Source organism: Phalaenopsis equestris, unplaced genomic scaffold, assembly GCF_001263595.1.
Source record: "Phalaenopsis equestris unplaced genomic scaffold, ASM126359v1 Scaffold198674, whole genome shotgun sequence".
Classification (NCBI taxonomy): domain Eukaryota; kingdom Viridiplantae; phylum Streptophyta; class Magnoliopsida; order Asparagales; family Orchidaceae; genus Phalaenopsis; species Phalaenopsis equestris.
The window spans coordinates 198656-214884 of NW_018218585.1; the positions used below are offsets into that span (position 1 = coordinate 198656).

General features: G+C 31.1%; 1 protein-coding gene across 4 annotated transcripts in view; it reads right to left on the reverse strand.

The window, feature by feature from the left end:
- The window catches only part of LOC110035633 (bifunctional nuclease 2), a 35200-nt gene extending 19412 nt beyond the window's left edge, over nucleotides 1-15788 (reverse strand). Inside the window, exons 1-3 of one of the 4 annotated variants that reach the window (XM_020739895.1) lie at nucleotides 15448-15787; nucleotides 10943-11019; nucleotides 9941-10257 (exon numbers count right to left, since the gene is read on the reverse strand). In XM_020739895.1, coding sequence (XP_020595554.1) covers nucleotides 9941-10244 — 304 coding nt within the window. In that variant the 5' untranslated portion in view covers nucleotides 10245-10257; nucleotides 10943-11019; nucleotides 15448-15787. Of the gene's footprint in view, nucleotides 1-9940; nucleotides 10258-10942; nucleotides 11020-14924; nucleotides 15011-15447 lie in introns of those variants that run through there. The other 3 variants (XM_020739897.1, XM_020739894.1, XM_020739896.1) reach the window with 3 other exon arrangements.
- Between the last annotated feature and the right edge of the window lie 441 nt (nucleotides 15789-16229).

The window sequence follows — 16229 nt, forward strand, 5'->3', positions numbered from 1 at the left end:
GGGCACCACTTCTAAGCTAAGGTTCTAAGATAGTCGCAGGAAGACCCCTGAGGCTAGATCCTAACTCCTACGAGAAAAACTAGACCTCACGAAAATTGAGGTCAACAGTCCTATTGGTAGGCCTACGTGGGGTACAAATAATACCTCTATTTTTATTAGAGAAATTGGAGACTATGGATTAATTGTTGAATATTTATGCAATAAAATTAAATATCGAAGTCAAATTATGCCAGTAGTCTCATCTAAAAAACATCATAATCAAATTTGTATGGACATTAGAAACCTTTTTTAGAAATGGGATTCCTTTTAGAATTAGTCCATCCTTTTTCAATATTGGTAGGCCTACTTGGGGTACTAATAATACCTCGAATTTATTGGAGAAATTAGAGACTCTATGGACAAATTATTGAATATTTATGCCCTAAAGTTAAATATCAAAGTCAAATTATGTCAATAGTCTCATCTATAAAACATCATAATCAAATTGATTATTTTCTTATGAGAAGAAGAGATCGTCGAGATTTTAAAGATTGTAAGGTCATTCCAAGTGAGGATTTAAGTACCCAACATCGTCTATTAGTTCTTGATTTTAAGATGAAGAGTTGTAAAACTCGTCATCGTAGAATTAGATGAGGGAACCTAAAAAACAACAATAAAATGATTTTTATGAATAAAATTCAAGATTTTAAAATTTGGGATGTTCATGATGAAGTAAATGCTATGTGGGATAAAGTAACAAACACTATTAAACAAATAGCAAAAGATGTACTTGGAGAATCAAAAGAAAAAGTTTCTTTAAATAAAAATACTTGGTGATGGATTAATAATGTGCAAGAAAAGATAAAAAATAAGAAATTATATTATAAAAATTGGTTTAACGGTAAAAGCTTAGAGAATTGGAAGAAATATCAAACGTATCGCAGGGAGTCTAAAAGAATAATATGTAAAAATTCCGTTTTTAATGATCTTTATAATAAAATAAATACAAAGGAGGGTGAAAAATATATGTATAAATCAGCCAAACCAAGAGAAAAGAAAAGTAAGATTTAACTCAAGTAAAACGTATTAAAGATGAAAATCAAAACGTACTTTTCTTAAAAAAAGATATTCAACATAGGTGGGTGAGTTATTTTGATAAACTATTTAATGAAGTTTCTTAATGAAGTATTTAATGAAGTTTCTGAAAATATGATCGACCTTAGTGATCTTAATATCGTTAATAATAATAAAATGTTTCTTTTTTATCGTCGCTTTAGTAAAAAAGAAGTTGAGAAAGATTTAAAGAAAACCAAGGGCGGAAAGTCTGTAGGAACTGATGATATCCCAATTGAAGTATGGAAATGTTTAGGAGGTTTGGGAGTTCTTGACTTACTAAACTCTTTAATATTATTTTAAAAACTAAAAAGATGCCTGAGGAGTGGAGAAATAGTATTTTGGTCCCCATTTTTATAAATAAAGAGGATGCATAAGAGCGTGCAAATTATAGAGGAATTAAGTTGATGTGTCATACTTTAAAATTATGGGAGAGGGTAATTGAGCATAAGTTAAGACGTATTAAAAAAGATTTCTCATAATCAATTTGGATTTATGTTGGGCAGGTCTACTATGGAAGCTATACATTTATTGAGAAATTTGATGGAGAAGTTAAAAGATAATAAGGAGAATCTACATTTGATTTTTTTGATTTAGAAAAATCTTACGATAAGGTTCCAAGAGATACCCTTTGGGGAGTTCTTGATAGGAAAGGTGTTGATATGACTTATATTCAAGTCATTAAAGATATGTATACTAGAGTTGTTACTTGTGTTCAAATTGAAGGAGGATTGATCAAATATTTTCCTATTTTTGTTGGATTACATCAGGGAACGGCTTTAAGCCCATATCTTTTTGTTTTAGTTTTGGATGGTCTTACATTACAGGAGGATGTAGATGTACCTTGGTGTATGCTTTTGGCTGATGATATCCTTCTTGTGGATAAGACGAGAGAAAAAGCCTAGGAAAAACTTGAATTACGAAGGTCTACGTTGGAGTCTAAAGGCCTTCATTTGAATAGAACTAAAACTGAATACATGGAATGTAATTTTAGTAGTAATAGCTCTACTGACAGAAGTGTGACTTTGGGTAACTTTGGGTGATATTAAAAGGTGTGAACGATTTAGATAACTCGGGACTGTTGTTCAAAGCGATGGTGATATAGATGGGGATGTTAATAGAAGAATTCAAGTTGGTTGGTTGAAGTGGAAGAATGCTTCGGGCCTTTTGTGTGATAGAAAAGTACCGCTTAGACTGAAAGGAAAATTTTATAAGATCGTGGTGAGACCTACAATGCTTTATGGGGCTAAATGTTGGTCTTTAAAAGAGAAGCATAATACTAAGTTAAGTGTTGCTAAGATGAGAATGATTAGTTGGATGTTGGATGAGTGGCTTTAAGTGGCTTTACACTTAGAGACAATATGCGAAATGAATGTATACATGATAGGGTTGGTATAGCTCCTGTGACGTACAAAATTAGAGAAAGTCGTCTTAGATGGTTTGGTCACATTAAGCGTCAACCATCTGATGATCCAATTAGGAGAGTAGATGTTTTAGATTCGACTTATGTTAAGAAAGGCAGAGGTAGACCTAGGAAGACTTGGGCTTGTTGTATAAAAAATGATCTTAATTTATTAAAATTAAATGAAAATATGACACTAAATAGGACACAATGGAGAAAAAAGATTCATGTAGCCGACCCCACGTAGTGGGTTTAAAGTTTTGTTGTTGTTGTTGTTGTTGTTGTTGTTGTTGTTGAAATGGGATTCCTTTTACAAGTAGACCATCCCTTTTCAATATAATAAGCTACAATGGCACCAATGGTCTACGATTAAAATTTCAAGCATGCATGAGCTTTCAACATGGATATTGAATAAAAGTGAATATTATTGACAAGATAGTTCAAAATTTGAAGAATACATAGGCACAAATAGAAATCAAAATGTTGTTAAGATGTAAGAGGACAAAGCATCATCAACTTTGTCCTCGACAATTCAAATGGAATAGTGCTTTGAAATATGTTGATGTGACCAACTTTATTAAGCATGTACCATTGTTATTGATAATACTTGATGATATCATTGAGAAAATTGGAGAATATGTAGCTATTCAAGTGATAACAGATAATGCACGTGTAGATAAGGCAACAAGAGGATGTTAATAGAGAAAAGAAAGCACCAATATTAGCCAGCCTGCATAGACAACTATCTTAATTTGATGCTAGAAAAGTTTGAAGAACCACCACAATATAAAAATGCTTTGATTAAAGCAAAAAAAAATAAAAAAAAAAACCAATTTCATCTACAACCATGACAGAATGTTGAGTTTAAAAATCTTGTTATATCTGCCATGACAAGAAACGCTCTGCTAATTTGACTTTACACGATATTCATAGAGAGAAGAATCAATTAGAGGCATTGTTTACTCCCTGGGAATGAAATGATGGTGCAGGGACAAATATTATGCAGGGAAATAAGTGAAAAAAATATCTCAAGGAATACTAGTTTTGAAATGTGACATACACTCTTAAAACCATATAAATTGTTCGGTTCAAGTGTTAAAATTAGTTGATGATGAAAAGCATTCTACAATGAACTTTACCTATGGTGTTATATACGACACAAGAATGAGTAGCACAGAATAGGTGCAGAAATATCAACTTATAAAGGAATATGAGAAATTATCGATAAGAAATGAAACAAACAATTACATCATGATTTGCGTTCTGCTATATATTTTCCAACTCTATTCTATTTCGATGGTAGCTTCGTTGAATGCACAGAACTAAAATTGATTTGTATATATGTATGAAGAGAATGATAAGTTCATAAGACTATTTTGATATACAACTTGAAAAATTCAACCCAAAATAAAAAAAGTTTTCCATAAGAGCTACCCAATTATCATGCAAAACATATTTACTGGTAAGATGCCTATCAACTTTACTTAATAATAAACATATGATTAAGGTTGTTAAATGTGTAATTAACATTATCCTCATTTTTTTTCTAATTCGTGATTTAGAGCATTCCCATATGCAAATTAGAGATGAGACTAAATAAAACCATTTGCAATTAGTGTCAAGTCAAATATGTGCAATTTCTGGATATGATTAAAATTGGAGCAAATTCAACCAAGCACATCTCAAGAAAAAGATTTGTTTCATTGTAATTAAGATCAACAAATTGCTTTTTGTCCTTTACCATAAGAAATTTAAAAAACACATCTTGGATTAACTTCGTGCAAAGATGATTCTTTGATTCTTCATAACTCACCATCAGCCTATAACCACGAAGATATTGATATTTATATGGTTTATATAATATAAATTAGTGGAAGTTCGCAAATGTTCGCCAAATGCAAACAAAATCAAAGGTCAAATGCCCCAAAAATTTGGTATTCAATATGAAATATAAAATAAATTTTTATTTATTTTTTCCTTATTATAAGTGCACTTATTATGGTATGTTTGATGCAAGAAAGAAGTGATAGAGCTGGATGTGAGAGAAGATGAATAAAATAGTTCAAATGAGAATGATGAGGATAGCTATTAGATAAATGATCTTAGTAATGATGGTAAATTAAGAAATTGATTTTACGGGGTAAAATGCTTAATTTTGCAGCCTAATTTAGTCCTATGTTACTAATTTTTATGTTTTATATACATGAAACTTCTATTTGATTTTTTTAAGTTCGTATGCTTTCTTGTAATGTGTTTTTTATGAATTAAGCTTTTATTTTCTAATGAACTTTGTGTTTTCTTAATTTTCATAATTTTATGAGTTTTAATATTTTTAATCTAAAACCTAATTAAGGAAATTGACTGCATTTGTTTTAACTTTGGTATTAGAGCTTGGCTTCCTCTAATGGAATGATCTTAGGAACAAAAATAATAGGATGAGATTCTAAACCTACATTAGAGCTCAAGGATAATAGTCCCTAATTTGAACATACAAACAAAAGAGTTCCTATGATCATTATCAGAGTATCCCCATCAATGTTAAAGAAATTAGATCATTTAAAAGAACCATTAGTCAATATGATGACTCTTCGTCACCATCCCAATTCTCCTTAATCTAAGCCTTTTGAAGAAATCCCAAAAGATTTTTAATTTCATAGATATGAAATGTGTTTATATCTCCCGAAAATACCCAAAGCACCCAAAACCTTAAATATCTTAGGGAACAAATGCTCCACAAAAAGAAAAAAATTAACAATCATTTTGCTAGCATTTATACCTTGAAAAGAGAAAATCTCTAACCAATTACAAAGTTATCCTAATCCAAGTCCATCAACCAAAGAAAGATGAGGGAGGTCACAATCGCAAATTAACTTCTAAGGTATTACTCCAATTAACAATTTAAATTGATAGTCTAGTTAATGTTGTTTAAGATAAAAGTTAAAAGCAAATAAAAGGACAGTAATAAAGTGGTAAGTGAGAGTCCATACATCATTATTTAACCACCCCAATAGTTAATGCATCTTGAACGGTCTCTATAGAACTTCCTATAAAATAATATCTTCTTGAACATCCCATAAGGCCATATTTTGGGAGATTTTTAGAGGACTATGAACCACAAAAACATTCATAAAATTGTTTACATTAGATTCTTCCATTGATTTAATGTCAAGTTCGTTAAGATCAGATCATAAACTTAGACCAATCATGTTAAAGGATAGATTTGTTTTCATGATAATAAATCCAACTGCATAACTTGCCTAATCAATTAAATCTTGCATGTCATCAATTCTAATTGTATGCATATGTATGACCATGAAAATCAAAATGAAATTGAAACCAATAAGAACATGCTGAATAAGTAATTTCTTTCTGTAATTCAAGGGATTAACTGTGTTGACTTTTAAATAATATAGGACTAATGCCTTTGCATCTTCATTTGCTAGCAGTCTACTGATTTACACCGAAAAATTTAATAAAAACTTATTCTTAAATTATGAAAAGTATAAACACACAATGATTCACATAGGCAATTTGTAGAATTCAACAAGAGACATGATGCTTACTGGAATTTAGTTAACAAACAGGAAATATGAACTTAATATAACGTGAAGAAAAAAAAAACACTACCTATGAAGTAGAACTTCCTATAAATGTTCCAATCTCTTCAATAATCGTTGTGGTTTAATTTTATACGTTGGATAAACCTTAGTACAGTTGTAACCTCTCCTTAAGTTTTTCGTCTGTAGGATGACATTTATGCCAGCAAACTGCATAAATTTGTTTATAGCTTGTTCATTGATTTGCATGTTAACACAATGGACATTTCTTCTTCCATAATCCCAAAGCCGCTATCAATTGAACGACTTCGATCAAATGTGAGTGGGAAGTTCATGAGTTTCAAACTCCTGAGTGTTATGGATGGCCTAAAGTACTAAAGCTTTTGTCATCCTTTACTTCTTATGTTATGTAGTTTCATTCAATTGAGACAAACTCTTCAAAGCTAGTGAGATTGATGAAGCATACATTTTGAGGGTTAATTTAACATGAGTCAGGAGTCTCATATTATATGTAACTAATGACCTTATTAAAGAACTTTCAGTTTTCCATATGCATTTTGGACGTCAAATTATGAGCTACTAGTGTGTATTGGTTGTAAACATATTTTGGGTCAGACATGCCATCACAAACAGGTTCGAGACTTGGAATTAACTAAGACAGGTACAAGCAGTCGAACAGTGGAAACTAAGTTTTCTATGTTCTTTTATAATTTAACAAATAAAAGTCATTAATCTAATTACATTAAAACAGTAATTTAAATTTACCTCATTACTGGTTGTTCACGTCTTTTATAAATATTATCTCTTTTATCGCTCGTCTTTTAATCACTTAATTACTTAAAAGTTAGTTTAAAATAACAGTGAACTAAACTCTCATAAACTACAGTAATATAAGAAAAAAGAAAATAATATGCAAATCAGTTAAGTTTTTGATAAATATATATATATATATATATATATATATATACACATATATTAAAATAAATCTTATTATATCTATATCATTCTATATCTATACAACCATCACAGGAGCACTGTCTAAAAAATTGTATCAAATAAGATCTTTAATATCAATATCGGATAACTTAAAGTTCTCTTGCTAATATCATAGAAGGGTGACTCTATCATAGCCAAACATATACTTACAATTAATCAATACATAATATATTATTCACAATATCATATCATTCAACATGTAATACTATGATGTAATAAATAATTCATAAGAGATTATAAGCACCTGTATCGAAATGACCGATAAATTTAATAATAGAAAAATCAATTGCATTAATCAAGCATAAATAAGAACTCATACAATTGATTTGTAAGAGATACTAGATTGATACTATAATTTAAGAGTACGAGTATTCACTTTGATATCGATTAATTTGTTATTTGATTTGTCTGGACTCTTTATATCATAAACCTAAAATAAATATGGTATAAAATTTAATTAAATTATTATTTTGATAAACTATTAACTTTACATTATTTAAGTATTAAATTTCAATTGTTAATCTTTATATAACCCTAATTAGTATAGATATATATATACATACATGCATACATATATATTATTCCAAGTATAAAGTTCTTATTAAATAATTTAATTAAATTTACTCGCCGCTATAATTGATCAAGCCCTAACTTCCAACGTGAACACCTACGAAATCGACAATGCCTACATCACAAGACCTTCAATCGCAACACGACACTATCACTCACTTCTCCTATGCTCAATTCTTCCTCTCTTCTTTGTATATGATGCTTGCACCCCTCTTCCCGAGATCACCTGCACTGAATGCCTTGGGTTTGGTCGTCCTCCTTCACCCTCTGTGCTTGGCTCATCTTCTTCCCTCGCATTGAATGCCCACTCGAAGCTCGACGACGTCACGAGAGCTGCTCGACATCCTCTTCTCTCAACTCTACAGGTAATTTGTCTGTCATGGTTTACAGCCGAATTTCACTTCTTCGGCTTCTAGATTCCACTAGATAATAAAAAGAGGGGCATTACAATCTTCTTCGCTTACAAAAAATTTTGTACTTAAAATTTAAAAATGGACCCCACATCACATCTCATTAAGTAAGTCAATATTAGTTATCCATAAAATTTCTATCGGACTTCCCTCTTCTATAATTTCCAGTGTATCACCATGTGAATAGATATACTTATTAACTTAATTAACTTTAACTTTCAATCACAACTAGACACTGTCGTCCACTTTTCCTCCTCTGCTCGATTCTTCCTCTCTTCTTCGTATATGATGCTTGCACCCCTCTTTCAGCGATCACCAACACCAAATGCCTTGGGTTCGGTCGGCCTCCTTCTTCCTCTGCGCTCGGCTCATCTTCTTCCTTCGCACTGAATGTCTGCTCGAAGCTTGATGATGTCACAAGAGCTGCTCGACGTTTCCTCTAACGACGTTCTCTTCTCTCGATTCTACAAGTAAGTCGTCAGCCATGATTTATTGGCGAACTTCACCTCTTCAACTTCCTGATCTGCCCTCATTTCCTCCAGTTTCCTCTCCCTCTCTGTTTGATTTCCCGGCTCCTCACTTCATCTTCTTCAATTCTCCATTTCTTCTCCCCCGGATAATAAAAACAGGATAGTTACATGCCCACTCCTATGCTTATGCCAATTTTTTAGATCCATTTACTAACTTTCATTGCACCTTGACCTAAATACCACCATCCCTTCACTTTTTCACCATCTGACTAAATTTGAATCCAAATCAGCACCTTGGTCAAATATAAAACACCTTCAAAATTAATTATAACTCTTAAATTCCCACATAACCTTTCGAACTTGACCAACCAATTAATCTACTCCATTTCACATGTCTCATAGGCTCCCCTTACAACTTCATTGCCATTTTGTGGTATCTCTGGTAATATATTCCTCACAAGTAAAAAAAAACTAGAGTAAGCGCGCATGCCATTGATGGCTTCAAATGAAGAGAGAGAAGCATCGCAATGAAAGAGGTTCCATGGAGATCAACTTCTTCAAGTTATCCCGAGTACGTTACAAATCGTATTAACCCCCCTACAATTAGATCTCTTTCTAAGGTTCTTGTCATTTTCTTTATAATTTTAAGGCTAGAATCTTGCATAATTTAATATAATTCCGTGCTAGCTTATCATTCAATTTGACTTCTCTAGATTCACACTGATAAATTGAGTTTTCATCAAAGCTTCTTGAGAGGAAGTCAAATTAATTATCGATGAAAATCATCTAACCTAAACATTGTATTTCAGTGCTGCATTGATGTTGCATCATCTATTGCACTGAGCCAATAGTGCAATTTTTCTCTATAAACATCACTGCAAGTTAAGTTGCATAAGATGCCATCACAGTGAATCATTGCAGAGCCTGCAAACTAGGGGAAAAAATGCTCTTTCATGATCAACTAAAATTAATCATAGATGGTTGTATTCAAGAGAAGTTTCAAATTAAGAATATGAAGCTCTCAGAAGATAACGTTATGGGCAGGGCTTTATCCTCCACTAATTTCACTCATAAAATTTTCCCGGATGATGCTCAGAGTTCAAAGCCAAGTAACTCGTTTATTGCCAACAACTTACCATAAGTTCCACATAGGGAAAATGTACACATCTTTTGGGCTCCTGCTTTCAAATCAATCATAGTATGGTTATTTTCTTAAAACTAAAATTCACTACTGTTTATTAAACTTAAAATAATTATGATTTCGTCATTGAAATTCATATAAAAAATTCTCCTTGCCTGGATAACAATGCTGAAAGATTACTTATTTTTATAGTTACCCAAGCATTGCAGCATGTACAACTTTATCTTGAAGTCGAAACAACTTGAATAACAGTAACAATTAAAAAGAAAGCCGAAAAAATAATAAATAAATAAACATAATACCTGCTTCAATCACACTCGAGTTCACAAAGTCTTCATCATTTTCACTGGAGTTGCCTGCCATACTGCCATTGCCATTAGAAGATGAGCTGAAAGTGCAATGAATTGGTCCAACTCTTCGCTGAACTGGTTGTGGGAAAATAGAAGTGAATCTGTTAATGCCTCTTGATTTTGATCTCTGACCAAAAATTCCACTTCCGAGCAAACTTTCTCTCATTTGCGGATGGTTAGCAAACAACTTTGAAGCCTCAGTTTTCTTTGAGCATACAGTGTAACGGCAGATGATTGGTCCATAGAGAGTGCCCATCTTCTATCTTGTACTAGACATAAAAATTACAAAATCAAATTAGACTCAATCATAATTGTCATAAGATGCATGCAAATCATGAAAATTAAAAAAAATTGCAATTTTTTAATCTACTGACTTTTTTATTTTCATTTCAACAATAACTATACCTCTATAACGTAACTATGCGCACTAGACCTCTATAGAAGTGGGCTTGAACATCTGTCAACTTTAACAGGTTATTTCATTCTACAACTGTACCCAATGCATTGGATGTATTTAATTAACCAATTATATAATTCAAACAAATAAATAATCTTGTTCACATTTGCTTTCGTGGCATTGCATTTGATCATTAAATGAACAGGTTTGAATCCAAGCAATAATAATAATAATCTTACCTGCCTTTCCATCATTTCAATGGACTTTGTAGAAAAAATGACAGGAAATTTTTGAAAGCCTCAGTATTTTTCAATCTCTTTTATTTATGTTTGTTTTAATTTTATTTTTTTTCTTGTTTTTGCTTTCACAGAAAATAAAAACATGTTCGGCAGCATGACAACATTAAATAATAAACATATTTAATATATAATAAACCACCATAATAAAGTTTAATCATAGCTAATCCCACTATGTATAATCCACACTGAACATAATTTAAAACTTAGTTAGATAATTTGCCATAATTTGTGAGTGAGATGGTGGTTCTCACAACTTACTACGTCTCTTTGGTATCAATGCAAGCTTGAGCATAGCATAATCCACGAGGGTCGGCCGACGAACAATGTCCATAGAACTACATAATGATTGGCTAAAAATTATTTTGGCTTGAATTTGAATAAGAAGATTGTTGTAATAACTTTAACTGAATTTGTGTAAGGGATAACTCAGACTCAAATAGAATAAGAATTATGAGGGACTTGAAATTGAATGGGTAGTTATTTTAGTGAGGGGTGTTAGGTATCTATTAAGGATTTGAATTAAATTTGAATTTTAAGTATGGAAAGAATAGCTGAGATGCTTTAGGAGATAGTATATGATATTTAGAAGATGAGAGGTTGATAATTTAGTTTGAATTCAAATTTAAAAATTGAACATGAACACAAATTTTGTATGGGCCTGGGGAAAAGTTAAGGTTGAGTGGTCAAGAAAATTATGGAGGCAATCGAGAAAGGGATCAAAGATGGAGCTTTAACGTTTTATTTAATAGTTAGGTGTCTATGGAGAAAAAGGATTCATGTAGCCGACCCAACATAGTGGGATAAAAGCTTGTTGTTGTTGTTAATAGATAGGTACCAATTACTGTTCATGTGAGAAATAACAGGTATTGTTTTCGGTGAATTGTACATGCATATTGGGAGAATTTTTTGGCGTCCAATAGAGCAGTTAACAATGGATAGGTAGCGATTGGAAAGATGCAAAAAATTTTGTCATTCTGCATTATCAATACAAAAACACATATAGTAAACAAATGAATTTGTGATAATGTCCAATGTAAAAAAACAAAACTGAAGAACAACAATAAAAATGTTAGGAGTGCAAATAGAACAGAAGGAAATAGTGAGTCACTAAAAGAAGACAGTGTAGGAATAATATCTTTGATGACAAATTACCGTACAAAATAATAGATTGTGAAAACATAGAGATTCCTAAACGTAAAAAAAAAATGAAAAAGACACTATGAATGTACAAGTTGTTGATGTTGGCTTTCAAAAACAAACAAATTGTCAAATCCTCAAAATAAAAAAAAAATTAAAAAACCAAACAAGACTTCAAGAAATTTTATGAATTCTTCATTGCAAGATTTTCACAATGAATAAAAGGGTATTTATAGAAATAGCCTAAACACTAAAGGCCAAGCTAGACTTAAGTTTTATTGATACAAGACAAACTAAGAAACACAACACCTGATCCACGACCAAGAAGCTTAACAAATCACGTTGTCTTTTGTTCTTTTTAATTATTTTCATGTTAAAGAATAAAGGACGCACCATATATCATTTGGGGGGAATATATTAGATACTAAAATCTATTTTAAAATCATATAAATCTAATATATGAAAAATTCAAAAACACTAGTCAAATATTTAATTCAATCCTTTAAATTGGAGATATATTATTTACTTTCAATTATATAGCAATCTTGAGAGGGGCATTATAACCAATGTATTAATATTCAAAGATTTTGGTATATTTTATGAAAAATTACCTCATTTTCTATAGCACTTCACGTACCCTTTATTCCCTCCTTGATTTATTGAAAGTAAATTTGATCACTTCCAAAAACTAATATCTAAAAGGAGTCAGTGCTTCCCAAATCACATATTATTACGATTTGTAAGCCCTAGCATTTTAATTTTTCTCTCTTATTTCTTGTTCCTCTACATCCTTACCATCTTACTAAAGCCTTGAATTGTTCAACCCTCATCATACCCCTTCCACACAATCCTAAATCTTGTTATCCACTTGTTAGCAGTCAAAGCAAAAAATAAATGCATTATTTCCTAGCCATACATCCAACTAACCTAAATTGCATCATTTAATTAATTAACATTCCAAAAATTTAATCCAATTTCACCCATTTTCATCCAAAAAAAAACCTACCATTCTATTGCCATATAGTTTATAAAAAATCTATCAAAAAATCATAAACTAGTCAACATTTTCCTTGGCCTTCCACCAATTCTAAGCATTCCATCACCACTCTAAAATCCCTTAAAATCACTTAACAACACCCCCCACCATATATTAGAGATAATCTTCATTAATATAAGATTCAATATTAATATTCTTGTCAATTCATATTAAATTGAATTCAAATACATAAATAAAATCTAGACGATCACTAACTAAATGATATTAATTCAAGTACTCATTCGTATTGCTAAGGCTGCAAATAAACCAATATGCTAAATAAGCTACTCAATCAAACATGCTAAAACATTTTTATAAGTAATATAATGGTAAATAAACAACTTTGAATAATATGATGTTCTTGTTATTTATGATCATTAACAATGTCATTTAAAACTCATGAATAAACACGTTAAAAAAGTCGATTAAGAATCTTTCATTTAAATAACATAAGTTAATATGCTAAAAAATAATTAATTATCTTCGCTACGAATTAATTAGTAATTTATAAATATATTTCATATTAATATAAACCATTAATTTATAAAACTACTTGATGTTATAAAATATCTCCTAGCCTATGCCAAAATACAAACCCTTTCCACCCCCTCCAACTTTAAAATAATACAAATATTATGATGCAATGGAGATCACCAATTAAGTACTCCAGATCATTCTTCTTTAACAAAAAAATAAATGATGTGGGCCACTATAACTAATCGAATCAAAGGGAACTAATGGATTACCTGCATTTGAAGGATATAGATATTAGAGATAATTCATTGGAAAAGCAAGATAGTTCCTCTTAGTCTACCATTTACAAGGTATAAAAGGTACCAAGTTGCCAAATTTTAAGGAATTCTAAAATGATTTGATCATGCACCAGGCATTCAATGGAACATTCTAATGCATAGTCAAAATAATAAGAAAAATGATCCATTAAATTTACAATCTATGAGTGCTCAAACCAAATGATTCTTTGAACAAGTATAACATTAAATTTCAAATATTTTCAATGGCTTTGATATTTAATATATACAATTAAAAATAGTACTTTAAAATAGAGCATTTCAGGCCATGTATTTTTATATAAACATTGATCAATTGTCAAAAATATGCAAAATTAAAACAAATTAGACCACCAAGTTATTTTAGATTTACAAACCAGCCTCAATGAAATTACCATGCGTTTGAAACAAACAAGTTTATGATATGATTCTGTGGACAACGAACCCTTTACAATGTCAAACATAATAATGTATGGCATCAAATTAATTAAAAAAACAAAATAGGAATTTTAAATGCAGTTATCATGCCATATAAAAGCATAAAATCAAATACCCAAAATTGGACAAGATCTGATTTTAAGCATTTCACAATTGAAATTTAGGAGCATAATGGCAAACATCGCTAGGTTGATTGGAAATCCACAAAAGAAACACATGCTTGCAAAAAAAAAATGGTTGAAGGACTGAACAAGGAGAAAGAGAGAATTTGTTTCCCAATTTTTAAAAAATAAGCATCGATTAAAATGAAGATATAAAAAATTGACACCAAAAGAAAAATTAAAGAATTATATTTAGGTTTCAAATATGGCTTTGCCTTGTGAATTAAAATTTAGAAATCTAGATTTTGGAACGTTAATAATAATATAACATATAATAAAAAAAATAAATCAACGATAATGATATCCATGTGACATGTAATTGAAAAGTCACATGTAAAGAAAATTAAAAAAAAGAAAAAAAGCTATAACAAAAGTTTCAGGTTTTGTAAAGATAGATGAGATAGACCAACAAGCAAAAGAAGGATAAATATTACAATTCAGTACCAGTATTTCCTATTGAAAGAAGACAACGAAGCAATAACAGCTTCTTCTGATATCACTCCAAAAAAGAATTTTACAGCAGGCAAATTCTGCTAGAATCATACAGCGTTCTGAAGTGATGATAGTAATTGTAGGAAACTCCGAATTAATCACATTCAGTAAGCTAAACGATAAAAATGAGAAGTAGATATATATCAAGCAAATTGCACAAGAAACCCAAAGAAAGAGGAATGACTTACATCTGCAGAGGATAAAAACATGAACTTAGGTTACCGGGGCTGTGGGCAGCCACGTCTTCAGAAAGAGAACAAAGAGAACCCTGACTTATATGAAGAAGAAAAATACATAAAACAGCTGAATTCAGTGTGCAAAAAGATACCAGTCCTCGTAATACCGCACATCATTTGAGTCTTACTATTATGAAGTCGGCCAAAAGTTAAATTTCAGTGGATAATTTAAAAAGCCATTCAACAAAAAACAAAAAACAGCAACCAATGATTGAACGCTACTCTATAATCAAAAGCCATTTCACGGCGATCAATTATTAGAAGCAAGTTTGCGCGGTCCAAACACAAATTTGTGAAAGAAGTAAAAAAAATTAACACAAATTGCCACTCCGTATTTCTACTACCAAAAGTGAAAGGCTATGACAAAAGTTGATACAGCATATTAAAAAAGGAACAGATCATTTGACACTGCATAAACAGCATAAAATTGATAAGCCATCAGAAGGAAACCGATTTATGTAAGAATTAGCAATACCTAAAACTTCCTGGCAAGCGGTCGCCAAACAATCGGCTCGGAGGGTATAAAAAATAGAGATATGAAAAAAAATAAGCTAATCGTAGCGATTAGTTTATCAGAATAAGAATCTGCGCAATAAGAGAAAGGATCCGCTCCCAAGAAAGGGGACAGAACCGATCTAATCCAACCTAGAAGAGACGAGCCGAGTTGGAAAAGTGGAGAAGATAATATAATCTATGCTTAATTCCAAGATAAGAATGGGATAGAGAAGGATGGTACGAGAGAGAGAGAGAGAGAGAGAGAGAGAGGACGCAAGAGGGAGCATGGAGGAGGCAAAAAGAAGTAAGCGGGTTTTAAACGTCCAGAATGGAAGGCGGCGAAGTGGATGAGGTTGGACTTCCGAGTTTCTGTGAAGCGTTAATTTTACCGAAATGCCACTATTTAAACTTGGGTTGTTTGCCCCCTATAAATTTTGGGATAAAATGAAATCTTCTAAATTGATTAGTGTTACTAATGATTATTTGGTTGTTTGTACAATAAATGCATGATAATTATTTTTTTTTTTAATTTGAGTGGATCTGTGTAAAATAAAAACCATTTATTCAAAATATTTTATGATTGTTTGGTTATAGTAAAATAAATATAGAGACATTATATCTTCTATAGCAAACTCTCCAAAATTCAAGCTAGATGATATGAATATGTGCTTCAAGTAATATTGCTTATTTGCTTTTATAAATTCTTTATATTTCTTCTTTATTATCATCTTAGGAACTGACCTACCATCAGACCAGATATTA